Source organism: Typopeltis vanoorti, chromosome 16, assembly GCF_054136105.1.
Source record: "Typopeltis vanoorti isolate ZY-2024b chromosome 16, IOZ_Tvanoo_1.0, whole genome shotgun sequence".
NCBI classification, from domain to species: domain Eukaryota; kingdom Metazoa; phylum Arthropoda; class Arachnida; order Uropygi; family Thelyphonidae; genus Typopeltis; species Typopeltis vanoorti.
This window is the reverse complement of record NC_143564.1, coordinates 63,204,619-63,231,087: the sequence shown is the minus strand read 5'-3', so window position 1 is coordinate 63,231,087 and position 26,469 is coordinate 63,204,619. Positions and strand designations below refer to the sequence as shown.

The window sequence follows — 26,469 nt, the reverse complement described above, 5'->3', positions numbered from 1 at the left end:
CACCTGCCTCATTCTGGACTCGGCTCCTTCATACACCACCTTATGGTATCTCTCTCTGAGCCATTCTCCTATCCATATCACCAATTTAATATCCATTCCCATCTGCTCCAATTTGCGTAACAGTGTTCTATGGGGTATCCTGTCAAAAGCCTTAGCAAAATCCAGAAGTACCACTGTGTAGCCAGTTCCTTTGTCCAACTCAAATGAACTCTCATTCACATGTCTATCATCATGATATACTACTTTCTTTGGCTGCAACACATCAGCTATCATCAACAGTACTCCTCCTCCTGTTCTATCTTCTCTATCCTCCCTGAAAATACTGTACCCATCACATTCAATTCCAGTGACCACATCTTCTGCTGACAGCCAAGTTTCACTAATGCCTACAACTTTTGGTGAGATTTCACTGACTAATGCCAAAAATTCTTCTCTCTTATTTCGAATGCTTCTAGCATTGGTATACAAAAATTGCAGATTCCCTCTAGATCTTGTACCGGCTTTAGAACTGATATATAAGTCACTAACTACCGTAGTCCTATGCCGATTTTTATCCCCTCTCTTCTGCAATTTATTCAGCCTATAAGGATCAATAAATACACAATCAGTGCTAAAGTTTCTCTCTCTTACACTCAACCTTTTCAATATTAGTTTCCCTGCCCAATAACTTCAACCTGTTCAGAAAACAATAACTTCTTCAATCGCTTATGTCCTTCCATGTTAAGATGCAGTCCATCTCTAGCATACAACTGCCTTTTTCCTTCAAACACACTCCAAACATCAACAAACTCCAGACCTCTTTTTCTGCACATTCTTGCAATCATATCATTCATTATCATTGCTCGTCTACTTAACTCGTAATTGTCAAAACGAGGCAGCACACACACACTATTCTCCCATTGACACTTTTCCTCTTCACAGTATCTAATAATGTTATTAAATCTTTTCCTACCCGATTTATACTACCTCTCAGGTCATTCGTACCCACCATAACTATCATCTTGTCTGCTTCATGCCCTCTCTTTATTGCTAAAGCCACTCTTTCTATTGTCCCATCAGCCAAGCACTCCTCATGCATACCACTCTCCATACCCTTAATCATAGAATCACCATATATTTTACCACTCTTAACTTCATTCAAGTCCACACTCATGGACTCATTCTCTACACTATTCAGCATGACTCTCCCAGCTTCATTACTCAACTCTCTATTACTTACCCCCCCACTCTCACTACATCTCATTTCTTATAGGCCACTTGTGGTTTTATTATATTGACTCCCAATCACTCCCATACTATTTATTACTGAATCATTCACCAAAGACTCACCCATATGTAATCCTGTTCTAGTTACTTCAGCTAAAGTAATCTCTATAGTCCTAATTTCTCTGTTTAACACATTAAACTCCACTTTAACTTCCAGTATCTCCTTACCGATCACTTCCACTTCCTCATGAAGAAGATGAAGGTCATTTTTCATTTTCATAAACTCCCGCCGAAGTTCTTCCGCTACGGTCCCGATGTCAGCTTCCATTCCTAAACGCTCCAGCCTATCCCGACACTTCTCACATACGTCGACATTTTCGTTCTTCTCATTTTGCCAGACCGACCACAGATCCTTCACATTTTTCGGTGCATACATATAGCAAATGAAAAAAGCAGCAAACCTTTTCCTAGATGTTAAAGTCAGAAGAGGGCTAGAAATCTACACAGATCACTATTTAGTGCAGACAAAACTAAGGTTTCCACCAAACTGGGTACAAAAATAAACAAACTAGAGAAACAAAATCTAATTACAAAGTAAGACTACTAAATGATTCAAGTATAAGAAATTTATACCAACAGAGGATTAATAACTATTTTTAAAAAAATACAAGAGAATTGAGAAAGAATGGAATAATATAAAAGAAGTTATTGCATCAGTAGCATATGAAAGTTTAGGAACACACAAAAAAATCATAAAAATAAAAAAATTACATATATGGGACAATGAAATAAAAACAATAATTGAAAATAAAAAACTGGCTTTTAAAAGATGGTTAAGTAGCAAAAAACAAGAAGATGAAATTGATTGTCATTTTCTAGATATGTCATATCAAGAAAATGACATATACAAAATAAGACCCAGTGCATATAAATTACTAAATCACATGAATGCAGATAAAAGAAACTGCAAATATAAATTGTGAAATTGATGTAAAAGAATTCTTGGATTACTTTACAGATCTTTGGACGGATAATACTGTGATAAAAAAAAATTACACCAGAAACTTACAAAATATTTTAAATGATATAATAACAATGAAAGAATTAAAGGACAACCTAAATAGAATAAAAAAATTGGCAAATCAGCAGGAGAAGATGGGATAAACTCTGAATTGTATAAATTTGCTGGAAAAAAAATTTCATCATACCTAATGTACCTAATATATTATGTACCTAATATTTTACTTCATGCAATATTGAATAAATACAAAGATAAGGAAATAAAAATAAATGAAAAAATGTCTGAAAAACATTCTGTAAACCAAGGCGTAAGACAGGGATGCCCGTTGTCTCCAACACTTTTAAATATTTACATTAATGAAATGTTAATACAGTGGCACACCTTAATCCAGGTATAGAAATTTCCCAGAATAACAAAATAAATATGCTATTATTGGGGTACTTAAGGGTCAAAGCTATATAACTGAGAGGAGACTTCCACATAGCCTTTAGAGGAATGCAGAGAACCGAACAGGACTTCTGACTTAATGTCCAGTCCTCACCTTCTTGTGGTGCACCCTGTTAGTAGATACCTGAACAAACGAGAATGGGCTGGCAATTTGGGATTTAGCCGACCAAATTGTATTCTTATTGGCTTAAATCAAAACATAAAATGATGGTACAACATGACAGAATTTCATGCTGGCTGGAGTGTCTCTCTCTCGATTAAACAAGGTCCCTGTTGTTTTCACCAGGGAACCAGGGCAAACAGCAAAAAAGTCAGCTACTGGAACAAATCCTAAAACCCTCCCCAACTCAACATCACCAGAGTTCCAGATCGGTATTATCAACATAAGAAGCCTGAATGGCAAAGAAATGGAGCTAGCTGAGGAATTAGATAAGTACCAGATCGACATAATAGGGTGACTGAAAGATAAAAGGCAAAAACTGGTGAGATCTTTCTGAGCAATAAATACAAAATGTTATATTCAAGCAATGACAATCAAGGAAAAGGAGTAGCCGTAGTATTTAAAACAAAATACGAGGCTAATCTTCTTTAATGGCAGTCAGTCTCAAGTAGAGTAATGTTGCCAAATATGAGAATGGGGAACTGGACAATGAGACTTATTTGTACCTATGGTCCCACAGAAGGCTCCACTAAGGTAGAAGTGGAGGAATTTTTTGAGGCTTTAGAAAAAGCAACTAACACAATGAAAAAGGAAAAGTTGGTCCTTGTTGGGGAACTAAATAGCAGAGTAGGAAATGATTGTCAGACGTACAAAAATATTTTGGGAAAATTTCGAGAAAAGAGCAAAGCTAATAATAACAATGGCAAATGCCTGTTGGATTTCTGCTCAGGACATGGACTGGTTATCACTAACACAATGTTCCAGCATAAAAATGTACACAAATTCACATGGAGAGAAGAGGCAAGGAAGAAGAAAAGTCTCATTGACTATGCTATTGTTGATAGTGATATTTTCTCCCTGGTGCAGGACACCAGAGTGTACAGAGGATTTGAAATTCTTTTTTGACACTTCCAACTACTAAGCGGGCTCAAAGTTGCTTAACTTTTTGATGAGCCATTAGTAGCAGAGGCTCTACCAATTGACCAACCTTTGCTGGCTTACTTGAATTGAACTAATGGTTTGCAATTAGTTACAGTAAACCTTCGATTTAATGGACTAATAGGGTATAAGGGGTGTCCTTTAAATCTAAAGTCCGTTATATTGCGAATTTTTTAAAATAAAAATATCTGTAACATTATAGTGCAACTTTATCAATATTAGCACTGTAATAACAAAAAAATTGTTTTACACACAATTTTTAACACAATTTTCACACTTTTAGATCAGTTAATGTGAAATTAATGTTCGATGCTGAGGCTCTTGGTGTAGGTAATCCTGCTTTGAAAAAACTATCAAGTTTTTTGAACTTTTGAATTCTGCTGTTTTATAATTAATTCCCTAGAATTATGAAAATGTGTATAATAAAACTGAAATGACAAAATTTATATGTTATTATTTTAACTTTACTTCAGATATCTAAGTCCATGAAGGTTTCAAAGCTTGGACTCTGTGGATGTGTCACATTATAATAATAATATAATATTAAACCAGCATGTTCAACATGCTAATATTGTTTGTTTTTGTGTGCTAATTACGTATCATAAAATGTCTTATGTATTTTTCAGTATTTTCCTTTGATGTTCATGCAATTTATACATTATAAAACTCTCATTCAGAGATTATCAGTCATAATAATAATAATAATAGCAGCTAACAACGATATTTATAACCTATCCCTTAGTAGTTAATTACTGGTTATCTTAAATGTGACATTTAAATCTCACATTAAACTTTAATAACAACTTGAATAATTTGTTTGCTTGTTGGAAGTTTTCTCATTTGGTTATATTATAAATTAAAGATACCAAGAAATTATGTACTTGGTTTAATCCTTTATCCAAGCGTAAGCACTAGGACAACTCGTATAAGGAAACTAAGACTTCACATTACTTGCTTTAGTATCCTATAATGCAAAGCACATCTCCTTGCGGACATGTATAATACTATGCATTATGGGAAGGGTCACTATCCAGACCAGTTTCGACCTTTATTGAGGTCTCTTCAGTGGGAGCCAGGCCCATTGGTGAACATATCTGCTCTCCAACTGACAGGTTGTGTCTGTGAATTTGCCTTAGGCATGGATGTTTGTAACTGTCTTTAAGCGAAGATGAATTTTGTTGTCTGATATGAGACCATTGCCAAGGCCGTACTTACACTTTTCCTGAAGCACTATTGCGCTCCCACCCCTACAAAATGAATAAATACAAATAAAGACGATCAATATATAGATAATACATACACAAATGTTAAACTAGAGCTAAGTAAGGACACTACAAATGTTTTTTTCTTAGACTTCTCTTTTGCAAATGTATGAATCATATAATCATAATTTAAATTCTTCTTTTTTTTTTTTTTTTTTTCCATGTTAGGCCCATATATGAGAGGTTGGCTGGTCAACCTATACCTCAGGGGGAAGACTGTTCCACAGTACAGCAGTAGCAGGGATGAAGGAGGAGGAAAAGAAACTTGTTATGTGGGTGTACTGTGAAGGGATGTTGGGAGGTGGCTGTATGTGTTCCAATGGGTTTAGTACAGAGTGGGGGAATTATTGATGTTGTTTCAGATGAGCATTTTCCATGAAAATATTTGTAGAATATACAAATTGCAGAGACTAAGTCAGTTAGTCAGTAAGAGATGGATCATTTATCAGTCTAATTGCTCTCCTCTGTATTGAGTCAAGCATTTTGAGGGAACTTTTAGGAGCCCCACTCCAAATGAAAGTACAGTATTCGATAGCTGAGCAGATTTGCGATTTGTATAAGGTTAACAGCTGTTTTGAAGTGAAGTAACGTCTTGAGTGAAAGAGAAAGCCTAGTTTTTTGGAAGCTGAGGATGCAATGGTTGTGATGTGTTTATGCCAGGAGATGCCTGATGTCATGGTAATTCCGAGAAGAGAAATTTCATCTTGTCTGGGGATTTGAGTGTTATCAAAAATAATACTCAAAATGGTTCTTTTTTGTGGGAAATAAGACAGAACTGGGTTTTACTATCGTTGAAGTTGATGAGGTTATCTGAGCCCCATCGGAGGATGTTTTGGAAGTCTGCGTTAAGGGAAGTTATGGTTGATGTTCTGTGGGTTGAAGTGAGTTGTGTAGGATAGGGTTTTTCAAATGAAAGGGAGGAGTGCAATGTACTGTCGTCTGCAAAACTGTGTATTGGGTTGGAGATCAACTAAAGTAGGTCATTGATGTATAGAAAGAAGAGGGTCGGTGAGAGAACTGAACCTTGTGGGACCCCAGCAATAGTTGGCTAGTGAGAAGATAGGGAGCCATCTACCATTACACATAGTGTGCATCCAGACAGGAAGCTGGTAATCCATCTGCAGAAGTCCTGAGGTAGTCCAAATGATGGAAGTTTGCTTAGTAAGCTTTTGTGCCAGACCCAGTCAAAGGCTTTAGAGATATCGAGTGCAATTACTTGGGATTCGCCAAATTTTTCCATGCTACATATCCAGAGACGGGTGATATCACATCATCCACATCATTTTCAATAAATAATAGTGATAAATTTGACATTTTATCCTGATGCAAAGAGTTTCATAAATAATTTTTCATCCTTTTAAGAACAAAATGAGCATTACAATTTGCAACATGACTGCAAACAAGTCATTGACACAAAAATATATGAAAATAAATAGTATTTGCATTCTGCTTTTAAATAAAGGGCATATGATCCATTTAGATATTAACTTAAAGCGACGATACCCTTTTTTCGAACTATATACAGTCGAGTCTCTTTTTATGCGGTAGATACATTCCACAGAAAACTGCATATAAAAAATCTCACAAAAATAAGGCCTAACTTACATTGAAAAATTAGAAATACGTTCCATAATTTTCTAAAACCACATAAAACCGAAGCAATGAATTAAAATAAATCTAAAATCGCATAAAAAAAAGTTTATAAAAATTCAGGAAAATAAGAATGCCTAAGTTTGTTTTAAAGCAGCTTTATTCATTTAATTTTATTGAAAGTAGCAATTTTTTTTTTTTTTTTTTTTTACATTTTGTCATCAGAATTATCATCGCTATTAGACAATATTCGGCAACGTTTGCAGACTGGTGCAAAATCACTTTCATCACCAGAAGAGATAGTCAGCGCATCAGATCTGTATGGTAAAGGCTATGGTTCTTCACAAACAGAATTAGCTTCACCCTTGTTCTGTGCTGATTTTTGTCTTCTGACAATGTAATGAGTGATTAAACTTAGCGATGATGATTTCACTAATTTTTTATACAGCTCGCGATATTCAGACCTACAGTTCTTCAGCTCACGTTGGAATTTAAAGGCTCATTCAGAATTTGTGTCATTAACCACTTCACTATCGTTTTCTAGATCTTCGGCAATATCTAAAGTTAATCGATATCCAATAATATCATTGTCACTTAAGGCATTATCCACAAGCAATTCCTCTACATCGTTCTGGCTAAATGTATCAAAACCTTCTCCACCAATTTCATGTGCCAAAGTAATGATTTCAGCTTATTTAAGTTAAAGGGATATTACATCCCATATTGTTTCTTAGCCGAATAACAAACTCAAAGAGTTTCATGGCAAATATAGAAACTATATAAAGTTCGGCGATTCCAAGTGTAAGCAAATACCTGGATACTGCAGCAACTGACCCTTTAGGTAGTGCAAGCTGAGGTAACTCATATCAAAGGTGGAGCAAGCTCTGATCACTATTCTTGATATTTGTAATTAGTAATGATTTCAGCTGATAATGTAGATGTTCGCATGGTTGCACTGTTTACAACAATCCAGGCCAAGCTGCTTTCCGGCAGGCATTTAAAGTTTGTGGTTTATTTCAGTGATAGCAGATGCAACATGATTTAAGCAGTCCAAAATAGAAAATTTTTTCCAAACGTCAGTTACTGTTAATGATTCATTTTCTAGTTTATCCAATATAAATTGAAAAGTGTGCTTAACGTAATATTTTTTAAACGTAGCAATTATGCCTTGATCTGATGGCTGAATAATGCTTGTTGTATTGGGTGGAAAACACACTACCTGCACATTTGGATGTTCTAAATGTGGATGACTTGGTGCATTGTCAACAATTAATAAAACTTTAAAATCGAGAGCTTTTTGCTTCATATATGTTTCTACTTCTGATACAAAGCAATTATTGAACCATTCAGTAAATACAGCAGTTGTTACCCAGGCCTTTGTATCAGCCATCCAATGTACCGGCAGCTGTTTTAGATCTTTGCCTTTTTGATTTTTGCTTTTAGAGCACTTGGTCTTAGAAATCGATTTACTAGGAGGAGTTTCACCATTCGAGCTCCAGATGCATTGCTACAAAGTAACAACGCTACTCGGTCTTTGCTTGCCTTAAACCCACTTGCTTTTTTCTCAGACTTTGCGATGTAAGTTCGACTAGGCATTTTCTTCTAAAACAATTCTGTTTCGTTAGCGTTAAACATTTGATCGGGATAATATCCACCATCTTCAATAATTTTGGCTAACTTCTCTTGAAAATTTTTGGCTGCTGCTTCATCTGCTGCTGCAACTTTGCCTGTAATCTTCACGTTATGAAGTGCATTCCTTTTTAAAAACCCGGTTAACCATCCTTTGCTAGTTGAAAATTCTTTATCAGCCTGACAAGCGGAAGTAGATGGCTCCAATTGCTTCATCTGTTCATAAAACCGAAGAGCTTTTTGTTTAATTAAATACCCACTTATAGGAATTCTTCTTTGAGTTAATTCTTCAATCTGAATTACAAGCACTCGTTCCATGTTTTGTAATAAAGCATCTCTTGAGTACAATGATAATTTGGCACTTAGTTTTGTGCCAGATGTGACAGATTTTCTTATTGCGACTTCATTCTTTTTAATTGCTGTTATAGTAGATTCACCTAAATTAAAATGTTTACCAATTGCCTTAGATCTCTCTGCTTTTACTAAGCGATCTAAAATTGCAATTTTCATTTCCGAAGAAATTGCTTTTCTTTGTTTTTTTTTTCCTCCATTGGGCCAAATTAAATCTTTAAAATAACAATTAGCAAAATTTAGACTTTCGATAATAAAAAGACAAACACATGTTATCACGTTATGCCAGAATGTGCTACAACATGCTGTTCATTATGTACAACGGCGATGAACGAATTGCTCAACAACACATGAAATCATGTGCTTTATAGGTAAAATTTTCCAACTGTTATACAAGCAAAATAGTTACGCCTTTAAAAACTACAATGATCATAAAAGAGAAGTTAATTTTCTGCCGTGTAGTAATAAACAATTCATCCCACAATACGGATTGATTACCCTGGGGTTTCCCAAACCGTGTTCCACAGAAGGTGAATAAGTGTTCTGCAAGAAATTCTCTTGGAATTTGTCGTTTTAGTTTTCTAAACATTTTTCATGAATAAATAGTGGAAATATTCTGAGGAGAATAACATTCATGAATATGTTGAAAAGCTCAGACCCAGAACGTCTAAGTAACATCTGTGTAGCAAATGTTAGTGATCAAGCCGTGTATTTTGAAACGTGGAAGTATTCATGAATTATCGTTAATTTTCACACATTGAAACCTTTCAACATTCAAGATAGGGAATGCCGCTGTTTATGACCGGTCATAAAAATTGCCTGCAAGCCAATTACAATGATGTGCTGCGTATCCTCTGTTCTCAAAACTGAATGAAATAACATTTGTGTTACAAACGTTAGTGACCAATCAGCAAGGAAGTATAAAGAAAATTTTTCCACCGAAATTGAAGATCAAGGGAGTCTGTATCCAATTCTCAGATCTGGTATTACTGAATACTTTCTTCACAAGTTCTTATTGCAGGGTGAAAGTGCTTGTTTCGAAACCATAGTGCCGTGACTTTTTAAAAGTAATAGGCCTACAGATTTAAATTTTAATATGAATAAGAGACAAGGGACTGTTTAATTTTGGTGTTAAGAAATCTCTTATTGAAGGTGTTTGTGACGAAACAGAGTGATTCATCCACCTCCAGCCTACAAAGCAATCTCCAAGATATACAAAAGGAGGGGAAAACTATCAGCACACAGGAGAAAAAGTCTGCATTCACTCATAAGTACTTATAATAATATTATAAATTTTTGGTGATCAGAATGGGATATGTCAATGAAAATCAGCACAAATTAATTTAATGATGTTTATGTTTAATCGATGTTTAATTATTAATTAATAATTAATGATCATTTATTAATTAATAATAAAAATCAGCTGTAATGTATTCATTAATAAATTAACAATTATTAATTAATACATTACAAAATAACCAAGGTGTTCCATGAAAATGTCAGGATTTGTGAAGTGTTCTGTCGTAGGAAAAGTTTGGGAAACGCTGGATTACCTATTATCGGAATGGATTCTCCTTCTGTTGACATGCACAGAAGTGTCGAAAGGTCTCGTATCTGTGGGTGTACTATACATAAGTTTTGAAGTTATGCGGTGCATAACTTCAAATCCGCATAAAAAGAGACCTGAGTGTATATATATTATAGTGATACAGGAAATTTAACAGAAAACAATCATAACTTTTATGTTTGATTTTAATTATTTATATTTTTAATTCTTCAATTTGAAATCTCATTATTTGGGGCTCTTAAATTGGCTCTAATTTTTGGGGCTCCAACCATTCCCTGAATATTGATTTATTGAAGGCTGGGAGTGACTTGAAAATGTCCCATGTTTGATCTCTGTGGAGTTGAGTTTCTAAATACTGTAAAAAAAAAAAAAAATTAATTAAAAATATTATAAAAATAAATAAATTTATAAGAATGAACAAATCCTTTAGCCCCTCCACGGTACTGATGTTCTACAGGTTTTTACAATCTTTTGTGGGTGGGGGTCACATAAAAAAATAATTAGCAATATTGACTATTCAACAACAGTTATAATAGAATAATTGTAATTGCATAATCTCTTGATTCTGTTTCACCTTAATACTCCCATCCCCACACACACAAACAAACAAACACACAATTTTTTATTTAGTTTACTTTTCATATATTTTTATTTATTTTATTTTTTATATAGACAAACTGGTGAAGACATTAAATAAATTTTCCACATTAATTAGTTGATTATATTATTATTATTGTACAGACACCTCTGGAGTCCGAAGACTCATTGCAGGAGACCCAAACTAACAATCTATCAAACCTCTCCTTGAAACCATTAATAGATAAAGCACTCACCTGACTGGCAACCCCATTCTGCTGATTCACAACTCTCCAAGCAAAAAAATATAGTCCTCATACCCCTACTAACCACACCTTTATTCAACTTCCAGGAATAACCCATTGTTCTTTCCCCTCCAGCCAAGTGCTGAAACATTTCCCCTGCATCAATCCTATAAAATCCTTTAAGCAACTTAAATGTTTCTGTCATATCCCCCCTTTTTCTCCTATCAACCAACTTCTGCAGTCCACACATTCTCATTCTGTCTTCATAGGGAACATTCCACAGACCACTTGCAATCTTGGTCACTTGCCTCTGAATGTTCTCCACCACTTCCTCATCACTAAGAAACCTGGAGAACAGACTTCAGCACAGTAACATATGTGGACATATCAAGGCCTTATAAAGAGGAATAACAACTTCCTTATTTCTACTTATTAAGATGTTCTTCGATAGCCAAGTAACCTTATGGGCTATCTTAGCAACTTTACATTTCTCCACATTATACTTAACCCATTATCTTTTGTCAATACCGACAGCCTATTTTAATCATACTGCAGGCTCTCCACGTAATCTTAATTAACTATTACTCTACCCAATTTTGTATCATCAACAAACAACTGAATATAAACGATGAAAATAAGCTTTCAGGTTATTTCCTATGTTATTTATGCACAAATTAAACAGTAATGGTCTCAACACCAAACCTTGTGGTACACCACTAGTCACCTGTTTTCACTTTGATTCTGCCCCTCCAAATATCACTTTTTGATATCTGTCCATCAGCCACCTTATCCACTTAACCAGTTCATATCCATCCCCATCTGTTCTAATTTGCATAACAAAGTTCAAGTTGATTCTGTCAATTTCCTTTGCAAAATCCAGCAGAAACATTGTTTAGCCATTTCCTTTATCTAGATCTGCTGTTATCCTGTTATATAAAGACAGTAAATTACTAAGGCATGTCCAACCCTTCACAAAGCTATGTTGCTCCTCATACAGTATCATGTTTTTATCCAATCCATTCTTTAATTCTCTTTTTTTTGACCAATTTTTCCAGTAGTTTTGCTACCACGCCTGAGATACTGATTGGTCTGTAGTTTGCTACTGCAATCTTAGAACCTCCCATATGCAAGGGAATTATTTTGACCTCTTTCCACTCCCTTGGAACTCTACCAGAGCTGAGACTCAAATTAAAGAACCTAGTTAGAGGCATTGCCAGTTCCCTTGCACATTCTCGCAAAACCCGAGCTGATATCCCATCTAATCTTACAGCTGTATTTACATTGAGATTCTGTAATATCTTAAGAACCTCCAATTCATTCACATCTGTTCCCACATCAATATCTGTCACATACATTAAAGCAGTAACCTCACTTGGATGATATACCCTTGCAAAGTGGTCACTCTGTAACTCAACTATTTTATCTGATTCTGTCACCTCATGACCATAATTACACATTAAGATTAATACTCCATAGTCATTCTTCCTCTTACTTGCACATGATGGATATTGAACATAAAAACACATATCAGACACTTAAAGGTTTCACAGTAATATTCAGTCACTTAGAAATATTACTTGTTTCACTTGGTGAAATTTATGGAGGAAATCACTTTTGAAAATGATAAAATGAGGAGTACACATTTAGTTCTACTTATTTCCAAGTGCCACCTGAAATAAATGACAAAAATAAGTAAGATTATTTTGTATATTTGAGTGAGGAACTCAAAGAAACAAGAAATTAACATACAGTGGTTCAGCAGCTTTCAAGAACATTTTATTTCATCAAAAGAAATATATCAGGGAATACTTATTCACAAGATTTTGATCACATTTGATTTCATTTAAATCAATTAAGTGTTGGGATAATTGTTCATAAACCTTTACTTCATTTATTGTGTTAATTTCAAAGAAATTTGTTTCAAAATGGTACATAAATTTGACTCTGTGGTCTTCATACTCTTTCCCCCATTTCCAAGCTTTTTCAATGGCATCCAAAACATTTTGCCTTGTCATAATATTTATCTTCTGTATTCTTCCCAAATTCTTTCCATAACTTCTGTTTAGCTATTTTTATAGATAACTTTCTTATATTTTTCTTTGTATTCTTATAAGGGTGCATGCTGGCTTACTTGCCAGGAACTTTCTGTAGAATGTCTTATTATCCATTATTGCATCTTTAACTCCTTAATTTCACCATGATTTTTCAGTTTTATTATCCCTGTAGAGAACTTCACTCGTCAATCAGTGTTTTTTAGAATTTGCAATTAGATCCATATGGTTTAACTCTAGTATATTGCAAAAAATTGACAGATAAGTGGAATTTACATAATGTAAAGCTTAAATTGTTGAATAACTTAAGTTAAGATAATTATTATCAACAGAATTTTTGGCCATGTTTGGAATATTCTCAATGCACATAGGAAAATAGATAAATTAGAATAGCATTTAAAATTAATGCACATGGTACAGTGTATGATATTAATTGCAGATGAGCTCCATCCATACCAGCAGGAGATTAAACGGTTTTGAACCAAAATAAAATGTTCCTCTTGGAACAATTCAGACCCCCCCCCCCCTCATCACAGGAATTAATAATCCTTGATAGAAACTTTTTGTTATCGTGAATTTTTTATCTATCTGGATAGGAACATTTAATTTTTTCCTCAGATTGGAGCAAAAAATGTTACTCCCAGAAAATAAAGCTCCATCTGGGAAGGAGGGGGGAACCATATATATATATATATTTTTTTTTTTCATTTATTGACTATTCAGGATTAATTTAAGAATTAAACACTAACTCTCTCTAACACTTTATCCACAACTGCAGGCATGTAGATTGGCTTACTAAGGCATGTGAAGCCTTAGTAATTTCACTTCCCATAATAAGCAGAAACAGTTTTGCTTTCTTTCCACTCCTTTGGAGCTTGGTTCAATATTAGACTCATGTTAAATAGGTATGTTGAACAGTTATTAATAACTCCTTTGAACATTCTCTCAAGACACACAGTGATATACCATCAAGTCCTACAACCTTTGACATAAAGATGACTCAGTTCCTCACATACCTCCTGCTCACCCACAATCAAGTTTTACATAATTTTACATTCCTGAGGATAAAATAAATTTATGAATTGCATCTTTAACATCTCAGCTATATCCTCCTTATCATTCTATTATTTTCATTAACCAATGTCATCCTTCTCAAATCATTCTTCTACTGGTCATTAGTAAGAAAGACCTCTAAGTTTTTTTTTTTTTTTAACTAATTAGTTGATTGTTGCTTATACTGCACTTTTGCTGCCCTCACCAAGTAAGTCAGTTTTCTCACCTACTCTTTGTACTTCTCATGCAGCTGTCACCACGTGCTGTCTCCGTTATGCCTTCTTCTTCTTCCAAATTGCATGCCTCATCTCTTCGTTCACACATTTCACACCTGCCTCATTTGACCTCCTGATCTCTGGAATGCATTCAGATATTGCCTCTTCCAGACAGTTTCTGAATGAGACCCTAACAGCATTGATCTTTTCCTTCCAGTTTCTCATTCCATGCAAGCCATCTTCCGAGTTTATCACCAATCTTGTAGTTCTGCATATAAACCTTTCTCATAGAAGTCCTCATATGGCTGACAAGTAATCACCTCCTCATTTTCACAAACGGGTGGAAGATTTGACACTTCATTTACAATAACATCCTCTAACAAGATAATCAGATTGAAGATCATCGAACCTCTAGTACTCTCTACTGCCTATGGTAGTATCTGCAAAAGTCAAAATTCATTTTCTTTTCCTCCAGATGCTAACTCTTCATTTCAGTCTGTATTATCATAATTAAAATTGTCCATAATGATTATTCTTATTCCAGGACTTAGGACTTATGGCTGTCCAGTTGAACACTCACTGAATATCACCTAACTTTGCCAACTCATGGACCAGAGTATTATTGCTGCCTTCAAGGCATAATGAAAAAGAATATAAAAATGGTGGAAAGCTCACATAAAGTTTTGTAATGTAAAATTTTTGCCTACGTGTCATAGGTATCTTCAGTACAGGGTCATAGAATGGCTGTTAAAGAATAAAAGACAGTTCTAAAAATCACCACTTAAGTGGCTAATGAAAGAAAACTAAATGTGGTCAATAATTTCCTAACATAAAAAAAAAAAATATATATATATATATATATATATTATTATTATTATTATTAAGAGACCTCCAGTGAGTCAGAAACTCGTCAAGGGAGGCCATACTATTCACACCAGCTGTTATGCCTTCTTGAATTCATTCATGCTGCTTGCACACACAGCATCCAACAGCTGTCCGATGTTCTGATATTAGCTGTCCTGCCTGTTTGGCCAAAGTAGGATAGCTTACAGCTACAAGGGACTTAAAACCATTTTAGTGGAGCGGATAAGGGATGCCAATTTTATATAAGGTCTGTGACAAGAAGTTACGTCATGTTTTTTAGGATTTTTGTAATTTTTTTCCGAGGTGCCTCGGATATAGGGAATGGTGATGGATTTAGAGTAATCCTTGTTGTGAAGGGGAGGGGAGGTGTGTTGTGGTTTATTGTTTCAATATTTTTTGGATTTTTTTGGGGGGTAGCCATTGGCTGAGAAAGTGTTGAGAATGTGGTTTAGTTCTGTGGTTAGGGCATTTTCATTTGAACAGATAAGTTTAGCCCTGTTGTGTAGTGTCTTAATGACTCCATATTGTTGTGAGGGGGGGGGGGAATTGTTGGTGAATGTATCTGCCTGTATGGGTGGGTTTTCTATAAACTGAGAAAACCAAGGTTCCATCAGGCTGGTGGGTGACTAGTGTGTCTAAGAAAGGAAGGCAGTTGTTTTTTTCCTCTTCCAGGGTGAACTTGATTCTGGGGTGTTGGTTGTTTAAGTGTGTTAGGAAGGAGAGGAGTGCATTGGAGCCATGTGGCCAAATAGCGAACACATCATCAACATAGTGAAGCCATATGGTTGGTTTTTGTGGGGCAGAGTTTAAGGCTTTCTCTTCAAAAGTCTCCATATAAAAGTTGGCCAAGGATGGGGAGAGTGGAGAACCCATGGCTGTCCCCTCTATTTGTTTGTAGAATTTTCCTTGCCAAACAAAATAGCCTGAGTTCATTGTGAACTGAAATAGGGCTGTGATATCAGGAGGAAATTTAGCTTGGATTAGCTCTAAGGATTCTTTGAGTGGGACATTTGTGAATAGGGAGAGACATCAAAACTGACCATTACGTCAGTGTGTTTGAGTGTAAGATTTTCTATGCTGGCTTTGAAGTGGGCTGAGTTTTTTATGTGTGAAGGTGTGTTGCCAGTATAGTGTGTGAGGGCTTTGGCCAAATGTTTAGCTAGTTTGTATGTGGGGGAATCAATGCCATCCACTATGGGATGTAATTGCACATTTTCTTTGTGTATTTTTGGGAGTCCATGTATATATATATGGGGTGGGGTGGGGAGTTAAACTGTTTTAATTTGTTAGTGACTTCTACAGGCCATGAAGTGACCTTCTTGAGGAGACTGGAGTTTTCTAATTTGTGAGTTGGTGGATTTTTTCTCAATAGGGAGGTAAGTAGCCTGATCTAACAATAGAGCATTCACCTTACCTATGTATAATCCTCTTGGTTAAGCAATACTGTGACGTTCCCTTTATCCGCTTTGGTGATTATTATTTCCTTGTTTTTCTTTAATTCTTGCAGGGATTTAATATCCTTATAAGGCATGTTGGTTTTTGGTGGTTTTGCTTTGCTCAGAACACAAGCCACATCCAGTCTAATATCGTTGGCAACATGGTTTGGAAGGTGTCGTATCTCGCAAATCACGTGGTTTACGGTGCTGGAAAGCTCATCTTCGAGTGCCTGGATAGCTAAGTTAGCATCAGTCAGGGAACGGCGAGTAGTGGCGATTTGTTCCCTGAGCACAGCTTGGCTGGTGCCGTCATAAATACCGAGAGCCTTTTGGGAAAAGAAACTGTGCTTGAATTTGACACAGTTTGGGATTACCTGGTTATCCTGGCAGCGTTTTAGGAAAGCGAGATGATTCAGTTGTCTTGATAGCTTCAACTTCATTTTACCATGATGTCGGGCTTTACTTGCGATGGAATCTCCATGGATTATCGTAATTCTCATGGATAGGTTTAGACGTTGGTTATACGTTCTTACTAAATAGCTTAAGGAAATTATAACGTACAATAGAATATACATTAAAATAAATTTTAATACACTTCCAATATTTCGGCAACGTCACGCTGCCATTATCACAGGAACTTAAAAACAAGACACGTGCACGCAAGCACAACAAACAGTAAATGAGGAACGAAGCAGGAAGCTATTCTTTCTCCTAAAAGTCCTGATGGTGCCTCCTTTGCACTCTTTCCACTGTATCAGAGTTAACACAGAAACCAGGCCTGTGGGCAGTCCAAGTGAGGTCTTGTAAAGAGGTAAGTAAAATGACTTATTTATCTTTACATGTCAAGGTTCATTTCAGCATTGCATTATTCTCTGAGTTGTGTTTACAATTTTTGCTATGTGACCCTTGAACTTGAACGTCCTCTCTACTAAAACCCCAAGATCCCTAGCCTCATCAGTTTCTTCAAGTGTGATCTCACCAATATAATGCAACATTTGATATCTAATTACATCAAAGTGCATGACTTTACATTTATTAACATTGAAATGACAGTCATTTTCACATGCCCATAATTGTACCCTATTCAAATCATTCTGCAAGTACTGCATACCCTCAGCACTCCTGATTACATTACCTATCTTTGCATCATCAGCAAATACTCTATATCATATGTCAAATCCTTCCCAGTGTCAGTAATGTACAGATTGAATAACAATGGACCATGGACTAATCCTTGAGGCACACCACTGGTTATCTTGAATCTTTCAGATTCATCCCCCCCCCATATGCCACTTTTTTGATATCTGTCAGTCAGCCATCCTCTTATCCATAAAAATAGTTTATAATCCAATCCCATATTCTCCAATTTATGCAACAGTATTTCATGTTGTATTTTGTCAAAAGCCTTATCAAAATCCAAAAGTATCTTGGCATATCCATTCCCCTTGTGTAACACAGCAGCAACATTGTTATAGAATTCTTGTGGAAAGGCTTAGACGTTGGTTATGCATTTTCACTATATTATTTAAGGAAATTACAACGTACTAGGATATACATTAAAATAAATTTTAATATATTTCTATATTTCGGCAATGTCACGTTGCCATTTTCAAGAACTTAAGTACAAGACACATGCACACAGGCACGACAAAACAATAAGTGAGGAAGAAGTATAAAGCTATTATTTCTCCTAAAGTCCTGATGGTACCCTCTAGCGGGCAATGTTGGCATTCTTGGGTGATTGGGCTGAAGGTTTTCTGATGTTGGTTTCCCAAATTTGAGGAAGTCTCATGCAGCCAAATTTGTTGAGGTTTGGATCGTTTCTTAGGGCTGAAGCTGATTCTATGAAAAGCCTTTCATATCTGTATTTGCTACGGTGTATTATCCTGGCTTTCTTCCACCGTATTCTATGGCAGGTATCCAGCGCATGGTCAGCTAGACCAGAGTGGCTGTATTGGTGAAACCGGATGTAGTCCTTGTGTTCTGAAATTCTGATATTTGCTGTCCTGCCTCTTTGGCCAAAGTAGGACAGCTTACAGCTTCAAGGGACCTGGTATACACCAGGTAGGTCTAGGGGGGTAGGTTGGTCTTTAGTTGAGCAGATAAGGGATGCCAATTTTTTATATGGTTTGTAACAAGAAGTTAAGTTATTTTTTTTAGTATTTTTGTGATTTTTTCTGAAGTGCCTCGGATATAGGGTATGGTGATGGATTTAGAGTAATCCTTGTTGTGATGGGGATGGGGGGGGGTTGTGGTTTACTGGTTTCAATATTTTTTGGATTTTTTCGGGGGGTTAGCCATTGGCTGAGAAAGTGTTGAGAATGTGGTTTAGTTCTGTGGTTAGGGCATTGTCATTCGAGCAGATAAGTTTAGCCCTGTTGTGTAGTGTCTTAATGACTCCATATTGTTGTGAGGGGGTGAGATTGTTGGTGAATGTATCTGCCTGTATGGGTGGGTTTTCTATATACTGAGAAAATCAAGGTTCCATCAGGCTGGCAGGTGACTAGTGTGTCTAAGAAAGGAATGCAGTTGTGTTTTTCTTCTTCCAGGGTGAACTTGATTCTGGGGTGTTGGTTGTTTAAGTGTGTTAAGAAGGAGAGGAGTGCATCAGAGCCATGTGGCCAAATAGCGAATACATCATCTACATAGCGAAGCCAAATGGTTGGTTTTTGTGGGGTATAGGTTAAGGCTTTCTCTTCAAAAGTCTCCATATAAAAGTTGGCCAAGGGTGGGGAGAGTGGAGAACCCATGGCTGTCCCCTCTATTTGTTTGTAGAATTTTCCTTGCCCAAATTTATTTTGGCAAGGAAAATTCTAGGATATACATTAAAATTTATTTTAATGTATATCCTAGTACATTGTAATTTCCTTAAATAATATAGTGAAAATTGTTATAGAATGTGAGCAAATTGTTAAAACATTACCTTCCCTTAGTTATTCTTCCCCGTGCTGTTCATTGCAAAGTAGAGATTCCCTGTCAGCCCATTTGTGAATGCAAATCCTAACCAACTTTTCCAAAATATTCACTACTTTTGATATACTGATTGGCTGATAGTTGGATACATCAGTCTTTGAACCACCATTGTGCAATGAGATTACCATACATTCTTTCCACTCCTGTGGAATCTTCCCTGTTCTGAGACTCAGATTATAAAGCCTGGTCAAAGAGAATAGACAGTTCAGCTGAACATTCTTTTAACATCTGTGCTGATATCCCATCAGTTACTATTGTAGAATTCTTATTCAGTTTATGCAACAGCTCTAGTACTTCTTCCTCATTCACATGAGTTTCCTCATACGGTGCAGAGGTAGCAGTGAGTTCAATATTGCATATACCAGGTTGGTTGCTTTCTGCTAAATGGCTGCTCATTTTTTGAACAATCACTTCTGCATCAGTCACCTGCATATTATCTGCATTCAGTAGAGTTATTCTTTCAAATTCAATCTTTCTTTTATTTGCAGCATAAAGATACGATTCTTTTGGATTGTCTTTAACTTGCAGAGCCAGTATCTTTTCATACTGTGACTCTTCTACTCTGCTGCTTATAATTATCATATGCACACAATATTCTTTCCACATAATCTTTTTCTTACAAATCCCTTCCTTAATTAGATTACATATCCATTTCACTCCTACTCTATTTATTCTTCGAACTTTAGGGACACATTCTAATATCGCATCATTTAAGTATTTTTTAAACACTTCCCATGCACTATCTATATCCTTCCCATCCAGCAACCGATACCTACAACATTAGGCCCCAATATATTAACCAAGGCAACAAACTCTACTCCTTTGTTTCTAATACTTCTAGCATTAATGTTCCGACAAAATAAATTACCTGCATGCTCTTTTGTATGCACTTGTTTGTGGTCTGCATGACACAGTTTGACAACTTGCAGATCTCCATTCTTATGTAATTCCTTACTTATGCAGACATCTTTGCATATGCTTCATAGGTCCAATTCAGACGAACACAGAATTATTCTCTCTTCATAATCATTTACATAATAATAACCATTCTCATCATTAACACAGTTATTTAACTTTGTCCCTCTTACACACAGATTCTCATGATTTCTCTGGTTAGAATTCAGTTTTCCTGACTCTCTCTGTTAGGTTTTATACCAGTTAATAATTTTCAAGACTCCTGATGTGAAACGCATTCAAGTGTAGGCTGTCCTTCTTATACAAATCCAGTCTTCTCTCAGACTCACTGCACACATCCAAAATCTCGCATCCATTCTTTCTACACAGCCTACACATTGAATCATTTGCCATTATAGCCCTTTTTAATTCTTTTTTATCATATCTAGGTAATATGCTTACTATTTTCACTCTCTCACTCTTCACCCTTGCTTCTTCCAACAACCCTTTCATGTCCTCTCTCATACCAAACATATCATTATTAAGTCATTAGCACTTGCTAAAATTACGATCTCATTTACTTTTCTTCTCTGTTTTTGAATTGCTTGCATTATATTTTTAATTTTTGCACTGGGAAAACTTGACATTATAACCTGCTCATCAATGACATGTTTTATGATAGTCACCTTACTAAATAACATCCTTCTTTTTATAATGAACTTTACTTACCTGATTTTTGTTATCATGCACTAACTTATCTGATTCTATACTTTTTCTATTTTGCTGCTTTTTCAGAATTATCTTATTGTTTAATTGCTGTTCTCTGATCCTATACTGAAGATGCCTGTGACATTTAAGCAAACATTTGCATTTCTTTTGACTCAAAGCATATTTTTTAAGAAATAGAAATACTTTTGCTCAGGCAATTGCTGATACTGAGCATGAGGAAACGCTTAAAGATTTTGGGAAGGAATATCATATTTTTTATCGTACAAAGAACATAGATGCAGCATGGAGTGAGGTGACAGAGCATATGAATTTTGTTTGCAAAAAAAGCTGTTGTAAATAAATGTTCATACATTCACACGATATGAAAAAGGCAAAGCCTAACCAGAGATTGGACAACAGTGAAGATGTAGAGTAGTTATTAGAAGCTGAGACTGAAGAGCTCTCAAATGAAGACCTCATACTTCTAGAAGCAAAGAAAGTTGCAGAAGAAGAAGAAATAAATAAATAATATTAATAATAAAAACAGAACAAGAAGAATTTGCTAAACACCTAAAAGTTTAAAAACATTGGCAGGATCATTTGCCTCTGTTAATAAGGCAGTGTTTGAGGAAAGGGATTCGTACATGAAGAAATTTAGTAAATTAGATGATGCAAGCTTCAATTGATTTTTACAGAGAAATTTATGCAGAGAAGAAAAGGCCAACTCTGTAGATTATGTAAGATCAGGTGTAATGTACAAAGTTTTAAAGAAGCCTATCTTAAAACATCATACATCCCCTTCTTGGAGATGTGTTTTGGCATTAAGGGTAAATATTAAGATTAGTGATCAGAGTTTATGCCACCTTTACCACGAGTTGCCTTGGTCTTGCACTACCTGTAGGATCAGCTAGACTTGCATCACTTGCAGGCGCAAACTTGACTTGTTTGTCTGTTTGCTTACTTGGGAAATGAAGTAAAACCAGGTTTAAAATTGCTTGGTATTTCTAACATTTATTATACCCAAGGTAAAATACTTTCTACATAATATATATATATATATATATATTTTTTTTTTTTTTCAGAATTCATTTTTAACTAGTAATATCTTTTTAAATATACCATGTCATCTTTTTATCTCTCGGTAACAGTCATTAAAGCTTTTTGATATATATATATAGTGTACATTGTAACTTCTTTAAGTAATATCATTATGAATAACCAATGTATAAGCCTTACTACCAGAATTACCGTAATCCAAGGTAAAAAACTTCTAATCCATTTGCTTATTCAAATAGATTATTAGTTATTATTATTATTACTTGACACCTCCAGGGAGTCCAAAGACTCATCGAGGGAGAGCACCTACTCTACAACTCTCTCCACCACTCAATCCACCAACTACACCTAACCGCAACTACACCACTGCCATCTACTGCCCACCACCACCACTAGTATTTCCACAGACAATCACAAACATCCATACCCACGGCGGGATTCGAACCCGCAGCCTATTGGCTGGAGAGCAGATATGCTAACCACTTGGCCAACCAGACCGGCAAATAGATGTTGTACATATTACTGTATTTCCAGTTTCCAACTGCTTAGATACAGATAGTATGTTTATGTTAGCAGGAAGCATTTATTTGAGACAGTATTGCATATCCAGGGAGGAGAGATCCAAGGATACGTCTTTCTTTGCACATATAATGTGTACTTCAAAGTTGTAAATAAGAAATTTTTTCATCCTAATTTCATCCTTCTGTTTTAATTTTTGCTACTGTTGGTATAGCATATTGGTAGATAGCACTTAACTTAAAGATAATTGGACCTTTCTTCCCCTCCCCTTTTTAAAAATGTGAGCATATGAACATTCTAGATCATTTTCATGCTTTTCTTTATTGTTTCAGTGGCCGTGGAACTCCTAATGTTAGTGGCAGGGATACTCCATCTTCACAACTAGAAGAAGAAGAAAGAGAGCAGAGGCCACTTGATCTTCCTGTAACCACTCATAAACAAAATCAAGAAGATATTGAAGACAAGTTTGGAAGATTTGAAATTAAACCTATGATTGAAGGTGAGGTTGTATTCTACAACAACTGATACAGCTTCATTAACATTGCTACTATTATTTCATTAATATATAATATTGGCTAACATTATATAACCAATATTATATTGGCTAATGTAGCTTTGGTAAAACCAAGTCATGAGTTCCCTTCCACAAAGATAGCTACCTCTTTTAGTAGTTATTAGTTAGATGAATGTGAATTTCACATACTACTTATTACTTTGATTTTTTAATTGATTACTAATAAATAAGATGAAAAATAGGAAAACACCATGAGAAAACATCAACTGTACAAAAATGTAGGGAAAATTTTAATGGAATACTTCCGAAATTCTTTAACATGGTCTGGATTTCTGGAAAAACCTTAAACTCTCACTGCCATTTGTGATACACAAACCAAAATATCTGTAATTTAAGAGTGTATTTTTAATAAAATATACCTTGACTGTGGTTACCTGTTGATTTCTTTATTTTAGCTAATTTATCAAGCAACTTGTGTGTTACACCCAGAAGGGATATTTTCAGTGCCAGGTTTTTATATAACTCTGATCTTTGTCATTTTGATTGTTTGATAGTGAATGGGTTGTAACATAGATTCTTGTGATGCCCTGTTAAGGCTATATACTCTTCTAGATGCCATTTTACTATTCGCTTAGGTCCTCACAGCCAAGAAATGCAGATGCAAGCAACAGTTTTTAAATCCATGTAATATCTTCCAATCTTTTTTACACTGTTGGTTCCATCATTCATATATGGAATTGATGTATCCATTTAGCAACGAGTGTAGTTCTGTCTGATGTCACAGGCATTACCATTTAATTATGGATAAGTCTTAGCAATTCATAAAACTGATTGATTAAAATTACCTAAAAAGAACCATTAACATAGAATTAAATACATTTCACTCACATAAGAGTTTAAAAGTCAGAGAGAGCAGAGCATGTAATTGGTACACGTAAATTAATAAATATAAAACACAGTGTATGGGAAAGAGTATTGAAAACAAGTTGCTACTTGTGGGCATCTTCCAAGCAGATTTGTTTGGATTGTTTTTTTTTTTTTTTTTTTTTTTTTGGTGACCTCTTAATTCATCACCAAACAGTTTTACACATTTTTTTCTAATTCACCATGCCTGTTTTGTTAAGTTTCAGGCAGTTGAAAATCTTCTGCCATTTAGATACAGAAGATATTCATCCACATCATGAGAAGATAGTTTATCCATAGCACTAATATGATATGAATCAACTAAAGGTGGAATTAACATAAAACATATTACTCCTGAACTTGGTATGTAGACATATGAGGTCTGACAAAAAAAAAAACGAGACTAACCTCTTATAGCTTGGGAATGGAGAGTGGGAGGGGGAGAGACAAAGAGATGGTCATAGAGCATGTTCTAAACTGTCACTGTGAGACAATGCTCAACTCCATCGCCTTACTCAGTACGAGTGGACACGTGTTCAGATATAGATGTTTTCTTACTCTCTGTCGAAAAATGTTGGAGTGCAAGAGTGAACAGTGAGTTAACATCAAGTTTCTTGTGAAATTGAAGAAATCCATGATGAAAACTTTTCAATTATTGACTGAGGCTTACAGTGAAGAGTGCATGTTTCATGCACGAGTTTTTGAATGCCACAAAAATAATTTTTGGAAGGCAGAGAAAGTGTGAAAGATGATGATTGCCCATTCATGTGGGCAGCCCAGCAGTTACTGATGACAACATTAAAAAAGTGCAAGATGTGATTCTAAAAGACAGAAGGTTGGGTGTTCCAGCTGTAGCTGAGAAAGTTCATTTGATCAGGGAAAGTGTTGTTCAACACATTTTAACAGAAGAATTAAACATGAAAAAGGTTTATGCAAAAATGGTTCCAAAAATGTTGTCAGATGAGCAAAAAGAACTTCGCAAAGAACTGTGTTTGGACCTTTTGCAATGCATTAAGGATGAACCATTTTTGTTGAATTCAGTAATTACTTGTGATGAAGCTTGGATATTTATTTATGATCTGGAAACCAAGCGAGAATCAATGCACCGAAGTCAGCAGCATCTTCAAGATAAAAAAAAAAGCACATATGAGTTGTTCGAAGTTCAAGGCCATGTTGATTGTTTTCTTCAATATTCAGGGTCTTGTAATGACAGAGTGGATTCCCAGTGGCCAGACAATAAATCAGCAGAATTACCTTGAAGTCTTGATGAAATTGCGTGAATAGGAAATGACCAGAATTATGGAGAAATGGTTGGATTTGCACCAAGACATCTTGCCAGCCCACAATGCTTTGTCTGTGAAGCACTTTTTAGCTAATCACAACATCATTGTTCTTGAGCACCCCATCCTATTTGCCAGATCTACCTACGACTTCTACCTCTTCCCAAAGATCAAGATGATGCTCAAAGGAACCCATTTTGTGTTGGTAGAAGATGTGAATGAAAGCAAAAACGACAGAGATCCTCAACAGCCTTTCAGAAAATGATCTGCAGAATTGCTTTGAACATTGGCAGCATCGGATGCAGCTCAGAAGGGAACTATTTTGAAGGAGATCGTAGTTGATTTTCTCATTTTGTTAAATAAAAAGAGATACAGGCACAGTCTCATTTTTTCTGTATCAGACCTCGTATGTAGATAGACAAAAGTAATCCTAAAACATGATTTAGTCACTGTGGGAAAGTAGTAAATGTTAGCAGCATAAAGATCACTCACACATAAACATGTAGATTCTGACGGTTCGTGAGTATGTAACTAAGAGTGTATAAGGTAGAACACTGGAACAAGATGATTACGTTTATTTTAATTAACAACATAATGTTTCATCCTAATTGCACAGGATTTCTTCAGGTGTAAACATACATACTAGTAGACAAAACAGTAAAGACTAGCAAAGGTGACAACTACTATGTAATTATAAGAGAGACTGATGTTATTTTAATTTTTCTAATTGTATGTTGCATTGTTCAGTACATTGTGTGTGTTTATGCATTTGCATGCATGTGTTTGGTTAATGATGTCTAGGATGTATTCAGACAAGTTGATACTTGAGTTAATATTAGCTGGTTTTTCCCAGACCAGCTAACGCACTTTATGGCAAGTGGTGATTTGAATCGAGCCATTGAAGCCTCTTGTGGAGATAAAATAGAATTAGCTCATTCAACTTTTCTAACAAAATTTCTTTGGTACTTTTCTGGGGCAGACTGCATGCTGAGAACAACTTGTTCCAATGT

At 35.5% G+C, this 26,469-nt stretch overlaps 1 protein-coding gene across 3 annotated transcripts in view; it reads left to right on the top strand.

Annotated features, from left to right (window-relative positions):
• The window catches only part of Gapvd1 (GTPase activating protein and VPS9 domains 1), a 475,307-nt gene that overhangs the window by 167,893 nt on the left and 280,945 nt on the right, over positions 1-26,469 (top strand). For all 3 annotated transcript variants that reach the window (XM_090406248.1, XM_090406249.1, XM_090406247.1), the window contains one exon: positions 23,095-23,261. In XM_090406248.1, coding sequence (XP_090262374.1) covers positions 23,095-23,261 — 167 coding nt within the window. The remainder of the gene's footprint in view (positions 1-23,094; positions 23,262-26,469) is intronic.